The following is a 25,137-nucleotide window of genomic DNA, read 5'->3' on the forward strand; positions in this document are numbered from 1 at the left end:
TGGAAAGCCAAGATTATCTCTCGAGCCTATTTTTTTCCCTTCATCCCCTATATGAATCTTCCTTAACCAAGCCGGATTTCTTGATGCCTAAATAAGAAATTCATTCATTTATTTATTCAAGAAATATTTATTAAGTTGCTCCATATTAGCCCAACACTGTACTATGAGCTGGGCATATGGTGGTAAGCATGACTTGTGTTTAAAATTAGATGATACAAGCAATGACAATGAAATATGGTCAGTACCAATCCAGTACCAGGTGTGTCCATCTAGGGGCTCCTGAACCGGGTAGAGCAAGGTTTGGGGAATAGGGAGATCAGTTAATCTTTGTGAAAGAAGTGATAATTGAGCTGAGGCCTGAAGGTTAAATAAGATTTATTCAGGTGTAGTGTGGAAATAGGGGTGTTATTAAAACAGAGAAAAATGTATTCATAAATATTTGGGGTAAGAAGGGATTGACAGAGAAAAGGGAACAGAATGGAGGTTGGAGACAAAAGGAAGAAGAAAGCAAAGATGTTGCAGAAGCAAGGAATGAGACTGTAAAGTGAGTGAGAATGGACTACAGTGTCAATGCTGCCAAGAGGTCAAGTAAGAGGAGTAAAGAGTGTTGTTGGCTTGAGAAATGAAGAAATAAAAAAATACCCTCATATCTTGGACTTTTTAAAATTCCTGGCAGTTAGAATGGATTGTTCAGTACTTGCCACATAAATCTTTGCTGAATTAGCAAACCTCTCAGTGATCACGTGGCATTTCCTGTGTGTGATTGTTAGAAGCACTTGCTTCTTGCCACCTTGAGGTCCATTTAGCTGTATACACATGTCATCTCCCTGACTACACAATTTGATGATGATGAACTAACAATTAGTCATCTTTGAACCTCTCATAGTTCTGAGCTAAGTTCATTGTCACTGTCGTCATTCAAACTGAACTCAACTGACTGTTCTCTCTTAAATTCATTTAAGCACATAAAATGTATGACATAATCTTGGTCCTGGAAGACAATGATTTTTTTTCTCTTTTTTTTTAAATTTTAATTTGTGATATATGACAGCAGAATGCATTACAATTCATATTACACATGTAGAACACAATTTTTCATATATCTGGTTGTACACAAAGTAGAATCACACCATTTATGTCTTCATTACCCTTCATACACTTAGGGTAATGATGTCCATCTGATTCCACCATCTTTCCTACCCCCATGTCCCCTCTCTTCCCCTCCCTTCCCTTGCTCTATCTAGAGTTCATCTAATCCTCCCATGCCTGCCCAACTCCGTTATGAATCAGCATCCTTAAATCAGAGAAAATATTCTGCATTTGTTTTTTTGGGATTGGCTAACTTCACTCAGCATTATATTCTTCATCTCCATCCGTTTACCTGCAAATGCCATAATTTTATTTTCTTTTAATGCTGAATAATATTGCATTGTATATATGAAGACAATGATTTTTATAGTAACTTTTTTTTTAACTATACCAGGAACCAAACTCAGGGTCTCACCCATGTTTGGCAAGTTCTGTACCACTGAGCTATATCCCCAACATTTTAACAGTATCTATAACAGGCATGGAAAATTTGGAAATTTTTAGTCTTTTGCGGGGGCAGGCAGGGATCAGATCCAGGGCTTCATATATGCTATTAGACAGGGTCTCACTAAGTTGCCCAGGCTGGCTTTGAACTTGTGATCCTCCTGCCTCAGTCTCTTAAGTCTCTGAGATTATAGGCATGCACCACCACACCCAGCTTTTTAGAGTCATCTTTAACTTGTTCAAGTATTTTCACATGCTTTACATTTTCTAAATTCTATAAATGATTATTAGATTGTTTCATTCAATATACATGAAAGAATATAAACCAAGTTTCTGAATCAAGTGAAACTCTTTGAAGCTCAGAGTCCTCAAGTAGCAACTCATTAATGAAGCTGAGTTAACTACTCACACATCTTTCCCTTTAGAGAAAAAATTCTAGAGATTCATTAAACCAGGCAAAACTAGAAAAATGACATTGAACTTTTGAGATTTATAAGGAATGAAATCAAATGAAAGTCATCTTCTTAAATTCTAAGTGATGATAATTTGGATATGGCTTATTTAAAGAGAGTAGAGACAACATTACAAATGAAAGATAATTTTATTTTGTTGTAGATTGAGAGTTTTCCAAAAACTTTTTATAGCTAGAGAAAATAAGAGTCCCTTAAACTTTTTTAAAAAATTAGTACACTTGATAAGCTCCAGTCTAAACTATGTTAGAATTTCTCTTAGGCATATTTCACAATTCTGCTGCAATAGATTCTGAAACTTTTATCACTTCCTTCCTAGCCTAGCCTCACCCTTTACCACATTTTAAATACAGAGCACAGAGATAACCAACTCAACCCTACATCTCATAATAGAACTGGAACTAAAGTACAAAGCTCCACTTCTTTAAAAAAAAAAAAATGGGTTTGACGATACAGCTTAGAGGTATAGCACTTGCCTAGGGTGTACAAGGTCCTGGGTTCAATGTCTAGCACTACAAGAAAAAGAAAGAAAAAAAAAGAGAAAATCCTGAATCAACTGTCTAAATGTCAATTTCTGATGAAACAGGATAGTGGGTATTCAGGCAACTGATACTTTTTGCTATTCCTTCCTCTAACTGTGAACTATAGCTTTAAAATAAATTTTTTTTAAAAAAAATCCATATGGTCCAAAGTTAATGGACAACTTAATAACTGAATGAGTTACTTTTACTGACTCTTAATTATTCAAGTTCTCTGCTTGGTCCATGAGTGCTTAGAGGTCAGTTATTTTTTTCAGTTTTCAGAGGAAGAAGCACGTGAAAATAGTTCAGAGAAACCAAGAGATTCTAGAGTAAGGGCAATAAGCTGACGTCAGAATTCCTGGGAGGGGAAGCAACCTAGTACTTCACGGCATAAAAGGCATTCAGTGAGTACATGCTTGATTAATTGATTACTTGTTTAACAGGAATGAAAGCTCAGCTTCTTGAGAAAATGGTACATGTCACTTTCTTTCATTACTGACCATGGACATGCTGGGCCAAACTTGGGAGAACTCTTGTCGACTCTTAATAGTAGTGACAGTTCAACATGGAACTACTTCAACTCAGAATGGTGCCTGCATTTGTAAAGCAGCTGACCCAGGGTTATGGATATTGTTGAGAGCACAGTTAATTAATTCAAAGATTAGGAAGAACCACAGAACTCAAGGGCAAGAAAGAGCCAGTGCCTCAAGGAAATAGATTTCATTTTTTGGGAGAAGCAGATTAAACCCAGGGGTGCTTAACCACTGAGCCATATCCCCAGCCTGTTTTTATTTTTAATTTTGAAACAAGGTCTTGCTAAGTTGCTGAGGCTGGCTTTGAACTTGCAATCCTCCTACCTCAGCCTCCTGAGCCATTGGGATTACAGGCATGCACCACTGCACCCAGCGAAGGAAATTGATTTCTAAGCTACTCCCTCATTTGGCGAGCATTCTGTTACCACAAAGGTAACTAAATGGCATTGACTTAGTTGGTAGAAAAGTCCACCAAACAAAAAAGGGAGTGCATAGTGTTTCCAGTGCAGCTCTTTATGCTGTGTTCTGATTGGAACATGAGGCATCTCCCAAAACGCTCATATGCTAGGCAATGGAACACTCAGAGGGGAAATGATTAGATGATGAGAGCCGTAACTTCATCAATGGATAATCCATTTTTCAAATGGGTTACCGGGCAGTAATTGTAGTCTGGCATGGCTGGAAGAAGTTGGTCATTGGGAACAAGTCCTTGGAGAGTATAATTTGTCCCTGGCCCCTCCATTTCTCTCTCTCTCTCTCTCTCTCTCTCTCTCTCTCTCTCTCTCTCTCTCTCTCCTTAAAGTCCTCAAAGCATAAGTTTAAGCACCTGTAGTGAGTAGACTAGTAATAAAGAAAGAAAAACTTCAACTCTAAAGAGGGGGTTGCCTGGGGCTATAAGTGGTATGTTCACTGAAGCTTCTTGAGACAAGTGTAAATCAAGCCTGGTGTGGTGGCTTGTGCTGGGCGGCTAAGGCAGGAGGATTGCAAGCTCAAGGCCAGTTTTGGCAACTTAGTGAGATCCTGTCTCAAAATAAACATTTTTAAAAGAGCTGGGAATATAGCTCAGGGTAGAGTGCCCCTGGTTTAAATTCCCAGTACTGCAGGAAGGTTTGGGGGAGTAAGTTACTCTGTAGAGAGTGGGACAGAGTCAGAGTTTGTGTGTGTGCGTGTGCATACATGTGATTGTGACTTGTTTGCAAGAGTGGTTTCTCCATAGTTATTTATTTAATTTTCCCTCTCAGCAGCCACAGCCCTGGTTAGACCCAGGATCGCAGCCAAGTCAATGCACTCAGACTGGCAAGATTCTCAGGGAAACCTGGAAGACTGGAGCTTGAAAGGATATACAGAGCAAGAGCCCAAGTCACCATTGCCCAAATGGAGGAGTTGTTCCTGGAGAGGGTGCAAGATTTGGGCCATGAGGTGGCTGAGCAAGAACTGCAGCCCTGGCCCTGCTCGCAGCCTACCTGGGGGTGGGGTACAAATGCCTGGAGCTTTCCTTGTTATCTATAAAATACTAGCAATGAAAGAAAGTCAGAGTAAGGATACTCACCCTCTCATTAACTTTCCTTCCTGGCAGCACACACCATCTTTCCAAATCTTGCTCCTGGGCCTGGAAACAGAATTCCTCCTTAGAGGTTTCACACAAAGGAGCCAGAGGGCGGTGGTAGAGAAGGTTTAAATGAGTTCAAGGTATGAACAGGTGGGGAAAAGGGTTACACAGGAGGAGAGGGACATATGAGGTAAGTCAAAGAGAAGCCAAGGTCAGCCATGGTCCTATGACTACAAAGGCCCCTGGCCAAATTGAGCAATGCATTTTCTTCTCTCTGCAGGGGAGAAAAGCCAGAAGAGACAGGTTCTGGGAGCTGCCTCTGAAAATCCCAGCCTGCTTGGGGTAACATTGCTGAGTAGAGCTAGTGGAGGGATGAGACCCAGAGACACCGTGGGGTCCCCTATTTGAAAACTACCTTTCCCAAGGAGGGTCAAAACTGCAGCTGGGAGCCCAAAGCTGGGCCAAACCTCAGAAAACCACAGTCCCTTTGGGACTTCGTGTCAACCTTTGGTCTGAACCTGCCCAAGACCAAGATATCTTATGCTTCCTGCCAGCCTAATCCTCCTGAATATGCTTTCATCTCACCCCTCCCTGGACCAGATCACTCCCCTGGCTCCGCATTGCCTCCTTCTTCAAGTCTAAACTTCGCTTCCCTGTTCTTTACATGCACATTCCACCCCCACCCCGCCTCACTCCCCATCCTCCATCCCACACGTCCTGCTTTAGACACTACTATCACCTCACTCTCCCCTGCAATGTCCATGATCATTCCTAACTCTGTTGTCTTTTCTCCTCTTCTTCTATTCAGAAAACCATGCTTCTTCCTCTGTCAAAAAACTAATCTGCCTCTCCATCAAGGTGTGGCTCACTTCTTCCAGGAATCCTTCTTCTTTATCAGTCCATCTGGATCGCTTCCATCTAGAAATGTCATTCTAACAATCCAAGAGCTGTACCAACACCAATACTAACACTACTGCTAAGGCTAGTGCTAACACAGATGGTAAAGCTTACTGGGTGCTCACCACATGCTGGACTAAATTCTTGGTCATTTTGTGTGCTGACTCATTTACTCCTCCCCAGATCCTACAAGGTAGGTACTCTGATTCATTTTACATATTGGAAAATAATAAAGGGTATATAACATGGCCTTAGTAAGTGCTCTCACATTTGGTGGGTATTTAATATACAAGTGGCCCTGGGTGTTATCCAATGAGAGGAGAAAGCTTCTCCCTTTTTCAGTGGTAGAGCCATTGGTAACCCTTGGCAGCTTTATTTATGAAAATAAATCATTCCTAAACTGATTCAGGGTTTAGGACAAGCAGTATTCAGGCTGAATGGGAAGCAGGGAGCACAGGGAGAGTTGCATTTATCACAATTAATATCTTGTGCCTTGTCAAATATCTGACATACTGTGCCTGTGTATTACCTCTTGTCTAAGGCATGTGTAAACGTTCAGTTAATATTTAATGGCCTCCACTGGAGAAGAACTCATGGCTCATGATGAAGATTGATGTTGGACTTTTTATTATGAACAATTTCAGACACACACACAAAAGTAGAAGAATTTAATAAGCTCCGTTGTACCTGTCACCCAGATCCAACAATAATCAACTCTCAGGCTTGTTTCATCTATATCCCACTTACCAGCCCCCAACCCCAAATTATTCTGAAGCAAATCCAAGACACTGTGTCATTTCATGTTGAGAATATTTCAAAGAAAAAGGAAACGGAGAGGGAAATATACATTGTACATAAATTTTACTTTTCCTTAAACAACAGATGGAGCCTAGGAAAGAACAAGACACCCAGTCCCCAGGAAGGAGAGAAAATAACACTCTCCCATTTTAATTGCTTTGCTACTGTATATTTACTCCATAGATTCTTGATCATAGTTCTGTAAATTTATAGCTTTAATGTTCTCACTGGGGGTTGTCTCACCAGCTCCAATTACATTGGAAACACCTGGCAAGCAAGATCCACATTTTCCTCTTACTGAATTTAACGTCATGTGTTCTGCTGTTCCATAGGACATCTGGCTTGCCCTCCTCCCTCCCTTCCTTCTTAATGTCTGCCTTCCTTTCTAACCAGTCTCCAGGCTTCATAATAATGTCCTAACTTCCTTTTGTTACTCCCATAAACATTCACTAGATACAGCTCCTGGTATACAGTAGACAAAATTGGAACGTGTAGCACACGTGGCAGGAAGGCATCTCCCACAAGGTGATGGTGCAGCTGAGTCTTACAGCGTAAGCATGAATTAGCTGATTGCAGCGGGTGGGGGAGTGGTTGTTGGAGGAAGGGAATTTGAGGCAGAGGAAATAGCCCCAGCAAAGATCTGTGGAAGAAATTTGGGCCTATGTGAGAAACTGCAAAATGTACCACATGGTTGGATCAATATATTTAAATAGGTCATTGAGGTCAACAATGAGATTTGAAAATACACTGCATCCAGACCTTGTAGGACAATACCAATCAGAGCAAGGGAGCAGATAGAGAAAGACAGGTGGGAGAGAAAGGGAGTCCTGATGCATAAAAGAAAAGCTATGATGAACTCCCCAAAGGCCTGGATTCACCAAAGCTCTTTTCAACTTTGACATCATCTCCTATGGAAATATGTTCTCCCAATATCATCATATCTCTTTGAAAATTAACTAAAGACTGATGCCCCTCCCCTGAAAGATTTTTTCCTGATCTAGAACCTATATTACTGCTAGAAATATTATCTATGGCATACATATTTCTTTAGTTTGCAAACATTTGTTTTCCCAGGAAAAAAAATGTTTTCAAAACAGAAACTAGACCAGACTTTACGATTTTTACATATTTGCTTCACTTGGTATGACAAAGAAATGCAAAACAATTATGAGATGGGGAGTGGTGATGCAAATAATAATTCTTTGTTATGGTGGTTGTTTTTATTAGGTTACCTGTACCTGCAGTGCACCTGTGGAAATATATCTGAAAATGTTCATTTTTTAGCACCAGGGCTGTTTGATCATATAGCCGATTTATGAACAAAATCTGTAGAACTCAAAAGGAAATGCAGATCTGCCGATTGGCTGCGGAATTGGGGTTGTGCAGGTAACTGTTGCCACTGATCTAACCTGGCTATGATCACTGCCTCCACTTAGTTTGCAGTTGAAAATTCTACACTTCGCTCTTGAAATGTTGTGCTCCACTGCTTTCAGAGCTTGAGGGCTGGAGGGGTCATGTTTTTAGTTCCAGAGGTCATGAATTTGATTTGCAGTAAAGAATGTACTAGAGAGCTCAGGAGTGAGAAGTGTGATTAAATGACCTCTAATGGACCTTCCATTACATAATAATCTCCGTCCTTGGGTCGCCGACATCTGGAGCACTAAATGTATAAAAATATTTTTTTCTAAACTAAAAACTAATCAAACTTTAATTGATGACTTAATGGATGGTAGTGGAAGGCATTTGACCATGTTGGATCTAGTTTCACACTTTACAAGATTTAGATTTTCATTCTTATTTAGATTGACATGATTCAGATTCAGGGTCCATCAAGAACATTGTCCCAGGACAGGATAATGCTGATTCTCTGGAGACCAGATGTGACTTCATTTCCACCCATCTGTTCTCCCATTTGAGTCAAGGGTTCACTCACTTGTTTTCTTTATTTGTGGTCCATGGGTGGCTGGATTCTGATAGTATTGTGTTTGACTGCTGTTGGACAGACTTTCGCCCTCACCTTTGAAGCTCAACTCTGGGGAAAGATCTAGTCTTAAAGAGGAAGAGCTCTTTAGAGGGGTAGTTAGAGCCTAGAGTGAATCCCTGTCTCAATTTCCTCCAGATTGTTTTTAGTGGGCTTATTATTCCATCCCCAGTGTGTCAGGAAACAGCTCTCCAATACATACTACTAGCATTCTCTATGCCATACCCTGCTCTCTGGGCCTTGGTCGATCTCCTACCCTACTCCTGCTTGGAGCCACCTTGAGATTTTAAACTGTGGGAACTTGGAAATTATTCTTACAAACTACAAGCCCTAGATCACTGAGGCTCATAACCCCTGGAAATTGCCAGAACATATCCTCCAGTTAGGTTCCCATTTGGACCTTCAGATTCTGTTGACTCCACTGCTGGGCTCACAATCCTATAATTCACCGGTCCATCCAACTCTTCCAGGCCTGAAACTCACATACATCCCTGGACTTAGTTTGTGCCCAGAGAGAACATGAAGAAGAAATGTGTAGCCTGCTGAGCCTTGCCTCAGTTACCAGCACCACACTATCACATTCTAATTGCTCTTCTCTGCTATCAGTTTTCTTTCTTGTATGTCTTGTATGTCTTTCTTGTATGGTTTCTGACCCAGAGCTTGACCTGACTATGGTAACAGTGTCTGTCTCAGGACTCTTGCTTCCTTGAAACTCTGAGAGCCTTCTTGGCCTCTGGGATATCACCTTACTCTGATATTTGGCTGGAACACACTCAGACCTCCCCAGCCTTAACTTTCTAGTCACCATGGACCCAGAACTTCTGACTCCAAATTCAGTGTTCTCCCCAGGATGCTATAATATTATCTGTCTCCTAGATTCTACTCAAAAGAAAATAATTATTCCATGAAACAATTATTCTATTCTCATTGATAGAATAGAAATAGTAAGAGTTCCTATACCACAAGATTCAGATAAGAATGAACAGTGAATAATCTCAAGTGCACTGAATACTGTAAAGGTGGAGTGTTCTCTGAATGTGTGATGCGTACAAAGCAGTCACATGACTGGACCTTCTGTCTCATGCTTTTTAACAAAAAGCCTGGGAAATGGTGGGAAATCAAGGCATAAAAGGTATGAAATCCTTGCTTATATGAGAATGTCTACAATGTAACTTCAGTTTCCTCTTGATTTTTCTTCTCCTTTTCATCATTCCCCAAAGCTTCTAAATGGATAGAACTGCACTTCAACTGTCAGAGTTTTCTTTGAAATCAATAAGGAGGAAGGCTTACACTAGAAAATCTTGCCATCTTTATCCTTGACTCATATTTAGTTTCTGGATCTTCTAATATGCCATTCATATGACTGTCCTTAAAATTGGCTACATTTGATTGTGATATCCATATTTCTCATAGTTTCTTGTTATGTTCATATTGCTCCTAGTTTCTCTTACTAAGTTGTGAACTTGTGGATGTCAGGAGCTTTCATTTATTCATTTATTCAGCAGGTAGTGACTGGTCATTTGCCATGTTCCAGGCATGCTTCTAGACATCAAGGACAAAGCAATGAACAGACAACTGTACCTGCAGTGCACCTGTGGAAATATATCTGGAAATGTTCATTTTTTAGCACCGGGCTGTTTGATCATGTAGCTGATTTATGGTAGTTACTTCTCATTGGTAGTTACAATTTGTTATTTATTACAATGTTTGATGGATGGATGAGTGGGATAATAAATAATGAGAAACAAATGTCACAGGACTCTTGGAAATGCACTTTCTTACTTACCTCTTCTTCCATCCCCCATGAGATTTCCTACTTGCCATTTTGGTGTGGATAAAGCAGAAGTTGAGCAATCATGCAGCACTGGTACGGAACAGAAATGTCTCCTTTGAAGAGACAAAGGACTATCAAGGAGACTCTTGTGACATTTGTGACTTTTTTTTCCCTCAAAAAGATGCAATGAGAGATTCCTGTGCGCATATATATATATATATATATATATATATATATATATATAATATATATATTTGGGAAAGAAAATAGCTAAGTTCCATCTTTCTAATTTCTCTCCCATTTGAATTTTTTATTACTTTTGCATAAGCCTGAGAGAAACCCCAACAAAAGGATCCCAAATCCTTAGAAGAAGCTGGGGTGAGAAGGGGAAATCACCACTTCTATAACAGCAGGCAAGAGGCTAATTCACTTGATAGATTTCCCTACAATGCTGATGGTCGCATTTCAGGTCTGATTTATATAATTCCTACCTTGGCCTTCATGGGTGCACATTTTCCAGATGCCATGGAAATATTCTAAAAATTTTTCACTTACAATTTGTAAAAATTCAAAAGTACATATAAATGGTAGATAACTCAAAGACTCAAAAGTGCATATCATGACAAAAAACATTTCCTTTCTCCTGTCTCTGGACTTGCCCATTCTCCCTCAAGGCATCTTTTTTATACATGTTTCTTACACATCCTTGCAAGATATTCTATAAACATATTTGAAATCCAGGACTCCAGCATGCACATGTGTTTCACATATACAGCTGTTTAAAATCAAATAAGGTAAAAATATTTCAAAAACTCAGTCCTTACTTAAATGAGTAGATCTTATTTTTAACTTTCAAGTAAAGGCAAAAAGAAAACTTGGTATCACAAAGGAGTGCTTCGTGGGACTCAGGTGACCAGGTTCCACCACTAACTTGCAGATATGGACATAGCTGTCTCCCAGAAAACCACAGGGCTTTCTAGATGGCATCCAAATTCCCTTCCAAAAAAAAAAAAAAAAGGACCATATGTGTGCTAGACAAGAGATCACAGTTGTTTTCTCAAGTCAAAGTCCAACTTAGGTACATGCTGCATTTGCAACATTATACAAAAAGATTGATGTTGCAGATGGTCTAGGTGCTACAAAAATCACTATGATAGTGCATTTTCATGATTCATTTTTTACTACAGCTCTTTAAAAACAGACAAACCGTCTGTTAAGTGTATATTGTAACCTAAGCCAGAATAACATCACTTCCTTAATATTCCTGTCCTGATCAAAGCAATGAAGAATTATTTGCAGGTGGGTTCATCTCAGCAATTAAGATTTTTTTTGTTTTTGTTTTTTTAAAGAGAGAGAGAGAGAGAGAGAGAGAGAGAGAGAGAGAGAATTTTAATATTTATTTTTTAGTTTTCGGCGGACACAACATCTTTTGTGGTGCTGAGGATCGAACCTGGGCCGCATGCATGCCAGGCGAGCGCACTACCACTTGAGCCACATCCCCAGCCCCAGCAATTAAGTTTTAAGGTATCACTCCCTCGGTGTTTGATAGTGTATCAATTCTTTGCACATCGCTAGAGATTAGAAGTGTCCCCCAGAGGCCCAGGTGTTAAAGACTTGGTGACCAACCTGTGGCACTCTTAGGATGTGGAACCTGGTGGAAGGAAGTTAGGTCACAGGGGGCATGCCCTTGAAGGGGATATTGGGACCCCAGTCCCTTCCTCTCCTTCTTTTACCTCCCACCTGGCTGGAGGTGAATGGGCTTCCTCAGGCTGGTTATAGCAAAATCACATTTAAATAACAGAGTCCCAGGTTAATTTCCTGGAAGATTTACTCATCAGATCTTGGTTGAGGTTTAGGAAGCGCTCTTTCCAAGCTCTTAAATAAGTGATTCTCCAACCTGACTACACACTGAAATCTCTTGAGGAACTTTTAAAAATGCTCCTGCCTCTTGTCCCATCCTGAGATTCAAACATGGTGGCTCTGGAGTATGGCTGGGCACTGGCTTTCTCAGGGCTGTCCTGCTGGTTCCAATGTGCAGCTAGGACTGAGAACCACCATCTGTAGATCTTGACCAGGAGTGCTTGGTTCAGCAAATCCTTTTGGATCATCGAAATGTTTTTTTTTTTTTTCTCCCCTCCTCAGGTGGAATTGGTGTAGTCTTCTCCCACGTTAATGCTACCTTTTTTATGTGTGAAATGGAGGCATTATCGGTGGTGCCTAGCATGATGCAGAGAGCTGTAGCACCTCTTTACTGAGGAACTAACTTATTAGTGAGGCAGCCTCTGGGCCCCACCCCCCAAAACAATTGGAACAGAACCTGAATTTTAACAAGACCTCTCCATCTCTGTGTTTCATTTGCACATTAAAGTTAAAGGAGAACATCAAAGTGTCCTCCAGTTGTGCATTTCCAGTTTCCAGGTGTTGTGGATATTGTCAGGTCCTAGATCCACAGTGATAAGAATCTAAAATATCTAAACATTGTTTTCTACATGTGGCCAAAATAAAGTGTGTAGGAGATTCCTTCTGGATTTCACCATAAACCTCCTTAATTGGACTTTGGGAATCTGCCTTTTTAACAAACTGTTCATTCCCTGGTAATCTTTATTTAAATGAAAGTTTGAGAGCCAATGACTCCTGTCCAACTTTTTCCCAGAGAGAGATGATTCTCTGAAAAGCAGCCTGATCTAATTGCATTTAGTCTAACTTAGCTTAGAGAAAACTATGTTACTCTCTGAAAAAAATAAATAAATAAATTGTCTCTTCCTTAGCCCTTCAAATTACTGAAGCTAGTCTTTCTCCTGCCTAGGGGATATTTGTTTCCAACAGCTGCTCCTAATTCCTTTCCTTACTCTTCTGGTTATCCGCCACTCCCCTCCCCCCACCCCCCCACCCCCCCGCCTCCCCACCCTCACACTGGAAATCTAGTTTCACCATACTTCTCAAAATAAGGGAGCCCAAACCAGGGAATCACAAAGTTCAAATGATGCAATCTTCAGCTCTGATCAAAACTGTGTACCTTTGGGCTGGGTTGTGGCTCAGCGGTAGAGCTCTCGCCTAGCACATATGAGGCCCTGGGTTCAATTCTCAGCACCACATAAAAATAAATAAATAAAAATTTAAAAACAAAACAACAATAAAAAAAAAACTGTGTACCTTAGTAGTGCAGATGGAGTGTACATTCTTTTCTAGAAAGCCTATGTACCACGAATGTTAGCTCAAAATTAAGCTTTTGTTAACCACAACTCCTATGTCTCTAGTTGCCGTTCCTGAATAGTCTTGAAGTGAGACAATCAGAAAACCCAGATTCAAGTCTCATTTCTATAACTTTGCTATGAGGCCTTAAGCAAGTACCTTAGCTTTATAAGGCAAATTTTTATTTCTTTTAACAAGAAATTTTAATAGGTGTAAAATAGTATCTATTTTAGCATTTAATATTTTGATAGGTGCAATAATAATACTTATTTTAAAGGGTGAGTGTGAGGATTCCATAAAATTCTATAGAAAGCACTTTGTAAAGTTTAAAAATATAAATGTGGGTTATTAATAAAAAGCACTCCCAAGCTACATATAATCTACAAACAACTGTAATGCTGATTTATTAATTCATTATATTTTCTACTCCTACATAAACCAAGTGGCAGATCTGTCACCTCCATGTCCATCTCTGTCCTATTCTAGTTTGGTCCTTGTGTAACAGAGCTCCTGTCTTTCATTAACAAAAGGAAGAGAAACATGATGTGAGAACCAGGATGACCAAATGTCAAGATAATTCTCTGGAAACCAACTGCAGAAGTGGATGAAACCAGAAAAACCTTGTAATGTGGCTGACAAGAGTACACACAGGTGTCTCTTTCCATTTACTCACTGGAAGAGGAACTGAGATTTTGGTCACTGGAATTCTGTAGAGCCAGGGCTCCCAAGCTCCTAGGCATGTAATAAATAATACTACATTATAATTGGAGTTACTCAGGAACAATGAGGTTTCCTATGGAAGCCTGTGAACTTGGATAGACCCTCCCAAGAGAGGCAAATTTCTTCAATGGCAATGAGTAAGGACACACTCCCAGGACCAGTCATTATTTGCACCTCTCTGCTGTACCTCTGTAACCCTAGTTCTTAAAATAGGGACAATCTTAACAATAGGAACCTAAGGTTTAGCTCAAAAGAATAGGAAATGCTTGGTAAGTTTCCTTCTCTATGAGCCTCCAAGTACCTTTTCAAACACCTTTGCTAATTTGCATGATTGACAGATTAGATACCCTGAGGAAGGTAAAAGACACATACTTTTTCAAGAGACTAATCATAGGGTTATAACCTGACCATATGTACAAGGCGCAGCAGTTAAGGATGAAATACACTCAAACTACTCAAGTAACAAACACCTAATATTTATTAATAAATTAGTACACTTGAAGGCATTTTTCTGATATCGGTCCCTCACCACTACCCACAAACCCCCAACACACAAAGGGAGTTCACACCACCTTTGCATTAGAATCTGGCAACTGAGCATTAGACGGTAGGTTTATAAATGGGAGCATAGTTGCAAATATATCAGACAAGAGTTCTTACAGCTGCAGCCATTTTTAATTAAAGTGTTTGAATGATGAAGGAAATCCAGCAAGATCAAGGCCTTGAGGGCAGACTGGATCTATTGGCTATGTGTGTATAAAAACAGACATCTTTTAAAGCAAAGCTAGGCAAATTCTCTATGGAAAAGGTGCCACTGGCACTCAATTTTGATTTTCCGAAATGCAGCAATGTGTGCCAGAACAGCTCAATCCCTAAAAGATGAAGTTCAAATTCTTTGGTGGCCCAGGTGTCAAGCCACTGAAACGGCAAGTCTGGATGGCTTGAGGATTTCATTTCTCTAGCCCAGAGCATATTAACATTAAGAGGGGCACAAGTAATCAAGCATTCTGCACAATGTCCAGGTAAAAACCATACAATTGGCAATAGTGTGGTCAAGTTTCAGCCATGAATATGAACTACACACAAGACATATTAAAATGATAATCCAAAGACTAATTGCATTACAGTAACTCAACAGGGTCTTAAATTTCCTTAATTCTTAAGAACATGTGTAAAGGACAAACAATAATAAAAATGGTAGTAATATTTTTTTTAAAGTAGGTGTGGAAAAAAAAAGTAGGTGTTGAAAGACATAAAGACTGCTTATAGAATTCATGAGATGCCATTTACACTTTTAAGAAGTTAAGAGCCCCATAATCCAGTGTGCAGGAAAAGTCACACTGAGATTTATGGTAAGTTAAGTGAATTTAAAGTGCACAGAACAATTCTGAAAATACATAAGGTGGCAAAAATGGAGATAATACAGAACTTAAAAACCTTTAGTGGTGGATATTTTGCAACAGTTATACCTTGAAAAGACTTATAATCTAACTTCCCAGGAGGGTAAAGAAAAAGAAAGAACTCAAACACTGGCCATATATTCTGTTAAACACACACACACACCCTCAAAAAAACAAAGTCAGGAACAAAACAAAACCACCCTGCCACTAATCTCCAGCACGATCTTCAGAATGCAATCTCCCTATGTTCTACAACAGATCAGGAAGATGGCTATAAACAGAGTCCAGCAGGGTCTGACTGGCTTCTTGGCTCTTGACTCCAATAATCTCAAATAGCCGGTCTAGTTTGTCCTCAGCTTGGGGAATCTCTTCAATTACCCGCAGCTCCTCAGGGTTCAGAATGTGCAGCATGTCATCGAAGATAGGCTGCAAATCACAGGGGTCCAGGCGTACCTGCCGCAACACTGTGTCCTTCTTTTCTGCAGGGAAAAGAGGGAGGGAAAAGAGAAGGATGAAAGAGACTGTTAGAGCAAGTGGGGGCTACCTAGAGAGAGACATCTACCAGTCACCCCTCCAATCCCCCCTCCTCAAGGTGAGTGTGTGACCTTCAGGCACATTTGTTTTTTTAAACACAATTTTTTTTGCCAGATATGATGGTGCACCTGTAACCCCAGCAACTTGGGAGGCTGAGGCAGGAGGATCGCAAGTTCAAAGCCAGCTTCAGCAACTTAGTGAGACCTTATCTCAAAATAAAAAATAAAAAGGGCTGGGGATATGTCTCAGTGGTTAAGTGCCCCTAGGTTCAATCCCCAGTACCAAAACCAAAACATGAACATAAGATAACAAACAAGATCTGCCCAATAGAGAGATCAGACAAGAACCTGTTTGAATGGATTATTGATGTGTCATTAATGTGACATCTGTCTAGACTCAAATGATTACTAAATTGTTCTGAAACTCAGGGGAAAAAAATGTTAAAGTACTTTAAAAAAATCTTCATTACTTTTTCCATCAATAATGTGCTTACTAAACAAAGATGTATGTTGGCTTACCCCTTTTCCAAATGATCAAAACTCTCAAACTAGTGCAGTTTGCCTATTTGACGTACTGATTATATTGTAATACTTCAAACTGCTGAGAGAGTAACACATAAATGAGAAATATTGCTTCTTAGGTCATATTTTACATTGGGGTGAGGAAACGCTAACTTCTATTAAACTTATAAAACATTCTCTTTAAAATATGTAAACATAAAATATAAACAAAAATACAAAAAATTTGTACAATTATTATATATATTAATATAAATATGGGGGGCTGGGATTGTGGCTCAGTGGTAGAGCACTCGCCTAGCACGGGCGAGACCCGGGTTCGATCCTCAGCACCACATAAAAATAAAGGCATTGTGTTGCATCCATCTACACCTAAAAAAATAAATAAATAAATATATAAATATGTACATAAAACATAAGTAATTTTATAAAGTATAATAAAAACTATAACCCTTTCACTAACATTTTAATGTAACTGCTTAAAAACTAGGGAACTTCTAACAAAACTTTGCCGTCAATATAGTGCACGTAATTCCCTACACTAACTAGTACACACCAAAAGTGGCAAGTTGTTTACCAAAAGTACCAGTCTATTATTAAAAAAAACATTATTTGCAATGTAGCTTAGAGCAATCAGAGGATCAACTTATGTTGCTAAAATTGTATTTCTGACTCCCCATATACTTGAAATCCCTGAATTTAGAAAGTCTGATAAATAATTTTCAAAAAGCCCACCAGGTGCCAGGCACAGTGGCACATACCTGTAATCCCAGAGGTTTAGGGGGCTAAGGCAAGAGGAAGCCAGCCTCAGCAATGTAGTGAGGCCCTAAGCAACTTAGTGAGATCCTGTCTCAAAATAGAAAACAAAAAGGGCTTGGGATATGTCTCAGTGGTTAAGTGCCCTTGGGTTCGATCCCTGGTACACATATACACACAGCCCATCAGACTACATTTTATCAGACTTTTCCCAAAATACACATTTGACAGCATCACGAAGACAAAGGGTGACAGTCACATTTCCACACAGGCCTAGGTGTGGAGACTCATTGGTCAATGAGATGGTTTTCTGGAGCAGAGGCTGGTATTATCTTTGAGTTTAGGGCAGGTTTTCCAGAACAAGTTATTCAAATGTTTCAGTGGCAACTGGACCAAGGGATCAGCAACGGAGAAACCCTGGGGCTTTTCTGGGGAGGCTCAGAGCGTGCATCATGAGCCCCACTGGTGGGTATCGTACCTTTGGTAATAAAGGAGCCGGTCCTGCTCAATGCCGAGGATCCGCTGGATGTGGAGTCACAGCGGAGAAGGGGCTCAGACTCATCCACGAAGAAGCCCTTGTTCTTGTCCAGCGGGGAGGGCTCCACAGTCAGGAGAGTGGAATTCTCAAGTTTCACGTTAGGACTGGGGATGGGGCTTGGGCTAAGTGGGCTGGGGCTTGTTGGGAGGGCCAGTTTGTCAGTCTCCAGCTGTAGGAGGGAGAAAACATTTTTGTTAATTATATACATTAAAAATGAAAATAGAAAAAAATAGCGAAACTAAAAATCACTCCTCAGTCACTCTTTTGTTCAATTTAATATTGTTAAATTCTTGCCAAAAGTAGTGGTACAGGCAGGTAATTCTGGCTATTCGGAGAGGCTGAGGCAGGAGGACCAGGAATCGGAGGTGATTGAACAAGATCCTGTCTCACGATGAAAAGTGCTGGGTGTGTAGCTCAGTGATAGAGTTAGAGTGCCCCTGGATTCAATGCCCAGAACCACAAAATAAAGAAGAGATTAGAACACAGATACAGAGAGGGAAGACCCCATGATACATAGTGAGAAGGTGCCATCTTCAAGCATAGGAGAGAGGTGTCAGGAGACACCACCTTGCTGATATCTTGATCTCAGATTTCTAGGTTCTAGAATAATGGTAAGATAAATTTCTGTTGCTTAAGCTACCAAGGCTGAGGTACTTTGTGAAACCTCAGCAGACTAAAGAACACTGTAAAAGTGAAAAGACTTCCATTTTTTTTTTTTTTTCTTTTAGATACCAGGGTTTGAACTCAGGGACACTCAACCACTGAGCCACACATCCTCAGTCCTATTTTGCATTTTATTTAGAGACAGGGTCTCACTGAGTTGCCATTGCTGAGGCTGAACTCATGATCCTCCTGCCTCAGCCCCCCAAGCCACTGGAATCACAGGCATGCACCACCATGCCCAACTGAAATGATTTCTTAAATAAGGCGAACAGGTAAGGGGCAGATCTAGATGTAACAGAGACTCAAGCTTACATTCTGGAGTAGATATCAGAGACACAACAGCAAGCAAACAAGCAAAGAAGATGGGTTCAGACAGGGATGGTGAGCATCACAACACTACAGCTGGAGTGTGAAGAGGGGATTTTAGGGAGGCAAGAATCAAAGTAGGAAGACTAGTTAGGATGTCCCAATGATGGCTAGGTGATGTGTGATTGTGGCTTATCCCAGGGAGATTCAATAGAACCATAATAAAGCAATTGGTTGTTATGGTTCGGATATGAGATGTCCCCCAGAAGCACCTGTGTCAACACAGGAATGTTTGGAGGCAAAATGACTGGATTCTAATCAGTCCATCCTAGTTTGAATGGACTGGCTGGGTAGTAACTGTACCAGGTGAGTCGTGGCTGTAGAACCTAGGTTCACTGGTGGCACGCTCTGGAAGGGTGCATCTTCCTTGTGACCACACCTGCCCCCCTTCCTGGGCACTTGGAGATGGACTGCTTTCCCATTCTCTGCCCTTTCCCCAAGATGTACTGCTTCACCTCAGAGTGAAATAGTGAGCCTGAAATAAACTATTGCTCCTTTAATTTGTTCTTGTCATGTATTTTGGTCACAGAGACACAGAACTAAAACATAGGTGACATGACTCTGTTTTTATAGGAGAAACGACGAAAGTACAGAGAAGGCACACCGTTTAAAGGAGGAAAGCCAGGGCTCAGCAAGGCCTGTTTGACTTCTCCACTTGACCCTTTCATTTGAGAAAAGACTTGAGAACTCTGGCAGGCACTTATGGCCTGCTTACTTGGTTGACTTGATCCTTTTATTGGCTCTTCTGGCCCAGATGAAGGTCTGGGAACCAGGTGGCCAGATCAGGGACAGAGTTCAGGGAGTGGTGTACACACTCCCTGGAGCTATTAGTCACCCTTCTTTAGAACTCTATCATTTCCCTCATATACTTAAAGTGAAATGTTCTCAAATTCTTCAACCGAAACATTGACTCTCATTTCAAAGCATTATACTGAAGAGTTATATAAGGCAGAAAGCAAACATGACTGCCTCTTTTACGAAATTTTGCGAAATTCTTGCAACAGACTGCAGATTGCGTAAGACCACTGATTACTCTACACATCTGATATACTGGCAACACTATTCCTCTGAACCACCACCTACGCCCTGCCTCTCATTCCACTGCAAGTTTTGGGCATGGGTAACACCTGTTCCTAGAGGTATCCTTTGATCCCCAGACAAGTTTTATGTCTATGCTTTAAATTTTTTAATTCAATAGGCCCTGGCATGTGCTGCTTCTCCTGAAAATGCACATGGCCGTTCATGCCAAGATACTTTTTTTTTTTTTTCATGCCTTCAATTAGACAAAGAGTACTTGTCCACTTTCTGGTTCTCAAGGACATTACATTGGAAGACACAGTCCATCAATATGGTGCACTGTTCTTGTTTAAAAAGAAATTCCCACCCACAAATCACATGCGAACAGACTAAGTCCACCCACTTATTTCCTGAACTCATTTCAAAATTTTACATCTTTAATCTTCCCATCAGTTTTTCCAAAAGGTTCTATGTGTAGAAATTAAGCACATAATTTCCAACATAATTTGGAAAGGCAGAACACTAAACTGATGCTCTCCTGTAATGAACAGAGTCAGGTATATATGAAAATGTCCTTGGAGTGGTATTAGCATTGCCACAATGGAGCCAGTAAGCATGGCTAAAGCCAGAGACAGCATAATTATCCTTCTAGAAATCCACTCAGCTACTACGTATATCTGTCTCTCACTTTATGCAACAGTAGCTGCTTGTGTTCCAAATCTGTCTGCAATTTATTTGTATTTTTCCCATAAGAAAAAAAATTGCACATAGAAACTTATTTCTTTCCTCTACTTACCATTATCTATAAAAGTTGGTTTATAACACTGCAACTGTAGTTGTACTGTGTTAACTGTGATCTCTCTATCAGAAACAGTCACCAGGGTTTGTGAAATAAATTGTTTTATTAATTACAAAAGTTCATGATTTAGTATTCAGAGTTTATAGAAAATGAAAACCATTATGATAAGATTTGGGGATACTAAACAGAAGACACATATCTAAGCAAGAAAGCCAGATTTCCATAGAAAAGGTTCTTATTTCCTTTAAAATGTTTTGAATACAAACTTACAAAAGAGTCACAAAGTACAGTAACTTAATTTATTCCTTAAGCTTCTTTGAGCTTTCTAAATTCTAAGGGGACATATTAATCTTACAATTAGAAAAACAATACATGTTATTTTTACAAGCAGTCACCACTGATAAGTATATTTTCCTTCTGCTAACTTGGGAATGTTGTGGCTGCAACAACTCTTATTTATATTGGCGGCCATGAAACAAGATAGCTGGAAGATCATCTCCAAGACTGAGCTCTTCTGTTTTTGTTAAGTGTTCATGGATACAAAAATGTTCATACAACCCCCAACTTACTGCTTAGGCAGATATTAAGACTTAAAAGAACAGCTTCTGGGAAAACTTGGTCTGTAAAGGAAATGCATCCACCAGATTTTTTGTTGTTTTGTTCCAGGGATTGAACCCAGGGACGCTTAACCACTGAGCCACATCCCCAGACCTGTTTTATATTTTATTTAGAGACAAGGACTTGTCAAGTTGTCTTGGTCTCCCAAGGTGCTGGGATTACAGGCATGCCCCTTTGGCAAAACTTGAAAACCTCAGTTCTTTTTGCTTTAAAGCCATGGGATAATCATACTAACTTGAGAAATGAGGTAGAGGCAAAAAGACAGACCAAAAGGGAATGGAGCAAGGATTAGGCAGGAAGAGCACTCCTTGGAGCCCAAATTGAAAGAATTCCACTGCATGCACTTAGGCAGTAGTAGTCCATCTCTTTTGATCAAATGAATCCCAAATGTTGTCCTCATTAGTTTCCATGCAGGCTCACTTAGTTCTTCAAGGTATTCATTAATCCGAACTGATAAGGGAAGGGAGATGTATGGTTGACTTCACTCAACAAATAATTCACATGTACAGCTGGTTTGCTGGCTTCCTTTCCTTTCTGAGTTCCAAGACAGTAAGCACAAGGAATCATCCCAGTGGATTAGGTAAACAGAGTATTACTTGGAATTTGGGGATCTGATGGTTCTGAATACAGCAGTATTCACGAGAACAGTGGTTTAACTTGTATTTGGGTTCTACTGGGAAGAGCCAAAGCTGTCATCTTCTCCTTTCCCCCATTTTCAGCTGTGTCCTTCCCAACCTTCCCAAACCAAGCAGAGTTCTAAAACTGAAGCACCCACTCTGGGTGCTCAGCCAACTCAAAATCAGAAACTGATGCTCAAAAATAATCCTCAACACTTCTAGTATCAAACAGAAAACTCACTTCCCTGTTGATTGACCTTCCCTAAGAGGACACACTGGGAAAGGCTGCAGTTTCCCTTAGCTTCTGGGGACGGCAGAACCTTTCCAAGCCTCATTCATGGGATATAGGAATGAAACAAGATTTTGATGTGTCTGCTTTTCTTCTCCACCATGCTCTGCGGAATAGACTCTGCAGTCAGGAATAGGCCAAAACTCCAAACCTCATGAGGCATCTTTTCAGAATACATTTCCCATTCCCCACAGCTCCTTAACAGTCAAAGTCATGAAAATCCTGGAAAATCATTGCAAGGAAGAAAGGAGATATAATACCAACTAGCTGCATGGTGTCAGAAAAACCACTTCCCTCATGAGACCTGCTTCCTCATTTTTAAACTGAGAAGGTTAAACTAGGTCATCTAGTTCCTTCCATTCCTTCCATTATGGCTTCTCCATTGCTTGTGTCAGTACCACTATTTGATTCTCCTAAACCCCACCCAGATTCCTTTCTCCTTCCCAAGTTACCCCCACAACTGGTTCACTCAACTAAAGCTTACCATTGAGTTATTCTCAATTACTATCCAATTACAGTGTCCCTGTGGTTGCACAATCTGTTTTCATAAAACTAATTAACAACTTTGATGCATCAGTGACCCCTGAAATGAAGTATTAATTACCCAGCCTGTATCCTCCTTGTAAGTCTGCTAAAATGTTTAAACTTAACCCCTTGACTCCTGGCACTCCTTCTTTGGATATTAATCCCCCACCTCCATGTAGACAAATTTACCATCTCCAGAAGAAAGCTCCTCGTAGTCAAAAGCCACCCTTTTCAATTGAACTTTCCTTTCCCTCTAGACCTCATCTAACACTTAGAAAGAAAAGTTCTATTATGTTTGTGTAAATACATCCCGTTAATCATGGTTTTTAGAAGCACATTTGCTAAATCCAAATGAAATTAATTGTTATTCCATATAAGTTGACCAACTTGTTACTCAGATCCAGTGAACAACAAAGGAGTTTAAGAAATAAGCCATTACCAATACTGTTCTACATGACTTAGCATAACATATCTATAATCTGCTTGCGGCTAAGATGTTAGCTCCATTTATAGATGAAGAAATTGAGGCTCAATTTGCCCAAGGTTACGGAACCAGGATTCAGGACCAGCTCTGTCAAGATTTGAAGTTGCCCCCTTGCTGGGCCATGTCACTTTCACATCTGGACTCAGCATCTAGAAGCTGACACACTTGGTAATCACATGGCCACAAGGAGTTGCCCTGGCCCTTTGGCCAGAGTGAAGGGTCCAGAAGCAGGGTCTGAAAGAACCCGAAACCCTAAGTTGGATTTACACTCCAGCTGTATAACTGTCCTCAGATAAATATGAGAGATTCTGTAAACATCAGACACTTCAACTGTAGCCAATAACTTTGTTTTCTGTTAGAAAATATTTCAGATCCCAGCAGGCCAGTGACCGGTTAAAAAAACAAACAAATTTAATTTCCACTAAAGGTTAATCTCAAAGGAATTATAGTCACAAATATAAATTCATGACTATTTAAGGATTATGATATTATCTCAAGCTTGCTTCTCTTTCTGTCCCAGCCATGTATGCCATCAAGATCAAATAAGATTTCAGACCATCTACAGGTTAATGTAGTACTTTAAGATTGGCTCTGGAAAAAACAGAAACAACCCCCCCCCCCCCAACAAACAAACAAACACCAACCAGTTATCCTTCTTGCCATGTATGTTTTGTTTGTTTGTTTGTTTTTGTTTGTTTTCGTACCCCAGGGATTGAACCCAGGGAAGCTTAACCACTGAGCCACATCCCCAGACCTTTTTTATGTTTTATTTTGAGACAGGGTCTTGCTGAGTTGCTCAGGTCCTCACCAAGTTGCCGAGGCTGTCTTTGAACTCATGCTCATAATCCTCCTGCCTCAACCTCCTGAGCAGCTGGGATTACAGGAATGTGCCATTGCACCTGCACATAAATACTTCTTGATATGTTAAAGATTGTTCCTTATTTAGAAAGCAGGAATTCAGATAATAAGGAAGGCTTTCTTACCCAAGTCTATGTAGTTCCAGGACTTCAGATATTTAACAAACAAACATTCAAAAAGTAAGGGTTAGCAGCCTGATCAAAAAATTTATCTGAATCTATCCAATTCTTAAGTTTGGATACTGAAGAACACCTGTATATAATGATTTCTTCTTTAAAAAAATAAGTAAAACAGGGCTAAGGATATAGCTCAGTGGTAAAATGCTTGCTTAGCATGCTCAAGGCCCTGGATTTGATTCCCAGTAGTACAAATAAATTCATTAAAATTAAAAGATAAAACAAATTCATCACCTTCAGAAAAGAGGGAAAAGGGGGTAGGTTTCCTTAAAGTCTCAGATGATGAGATAACAGCTTTTAAATTATTCTTTCCAGTGAATTCTCATCAGACCCTACCTAGACAGAGTGAGAGAGAGGTCTTGCCAAGAACAATCCAAATTTTCTCAGCTTTTTTTTTTCAAACAAAAAGAAAAAAAAAAGATGAAAGAAATGAGAAAATACTGGTTCCTAAACCTTTCAAAGAATGATTATCAGTTATAAGAAATTGGAAGGAAAATCTTAAGACGTGGAAATGTGGATTAAGATTTATACACACTCACATAGATAAAGCGAATATGCCAAAATGTAAATAATTCTTGACTCTAGAGGGTATAGGTCCATGTGTATTTGCTATACTGTTCTTTCAATTTTTCTTTGTTTCATAGGTCTTACTTTTTAAAGTAATGAAAAAGAGGGCTTAAGGGCCAAATAACTGTTAAGACAAAAATTCCCCTAACTTTTCCTAGGCTTCTGATTGCTTAGCTATATCCTCTTGTTTTTCCTTCTGTCTTTTTCTGCCCATTCCAGACCCTAGGAGACTATGCAAGGAGGTTGCTGACACTTAAATGTATATCACCAATTAGCAGGTGGACAACAGGAGGGCCCTTGGCTATCTAGATGGTCTTGGGTCATTGAAGGTCATGGTATGGAAGCAGGAACAGGAACAGCAACTCTAAAATCCTCTGCTCAGCTTCTCAGGGAACCCCCAGAGTCAGACTACTCAGCTTCTCAGGGAACTCTCAGAGCCAGCCA

The 25,137-nt window shown here is 40.1% G+C and overlaps 1 protein-coding gene and 2 long non-coding RNA genes across 3 annotated transcripts in view; 1 reads left to right on the plus strand and 2 right to left on the minus strand.

Annotated features, from left to right (window-relative positions):
- Positions 1–4,713, minus strand: part of LOC124100520 (uncharacterized) — an 84,623-nt gene extending 79,910 nt beyond the window's left edge. Inside the window, exon 1 of the long non-coding RNA XR_006854336.2 lies at positions 4,607–4,713. This is a non-coding gene — a long non-coding RNA (uncharacterized LOC124100520). The remainder of the gene's footprint in view (positions 1–4,606) is intronic.
- LOC124100519 (uncharacterized) lies at positions 1,662–10,036 on the plus strand. The gene is made up of 4 exons (XR_006854334.2): positions 1,662–2,928; positions 4,299–6,852; positions 7,529–7,687; positions 9,785–10,036. It is a non-coding gene; the product is annotated as an uncharacterized LOC124100519 (long non-coding RNA).
- A 4,392-nt stretch (positions 10,037–14,428) lies between these two features.
- Tnfrsf21 (TNF receptor superfamily member 21) overlaps positions 14,429–25,137 on the minus strand; it is a 69,074-nt gene continuing 58,365 nt past the window's right edge. The window contains exons 5-6 of the mRNA XM_046456056.2: positions 17,655–17,883; positions 14,429–15,847 (exon numbers count right to left, since the gene is read on the minus strand). Coding sequence (XP_046312012.1) covers positions 15,618–15,847; positions 17,655–17,883 — 459 coding nt within the window. The 3' untranslated portion in view covers positions 14,429–15,617. The remainder of the gene's footprint in view (positions 15,848–17,654; positions 17,884–25,137) is intronic.

The sequence above is a fragment of the Marmota monax genome, unplaced genomic scaffold (genome assembly GCF_021218885.2).
Source record: "Marmota monax isolate L192 unplaced genomic scaffold, Marmota_monax_Labrador192_F-V1.1 WCK01_AAM20220418_F8-fsc00281, whole genome shotgun sequence".
Lineage (NCBI taxonomy): Eukaryota > Metazoa > Chordata > Mammalia > Rodentia > Sciuridae > Marmota > Marmota monax.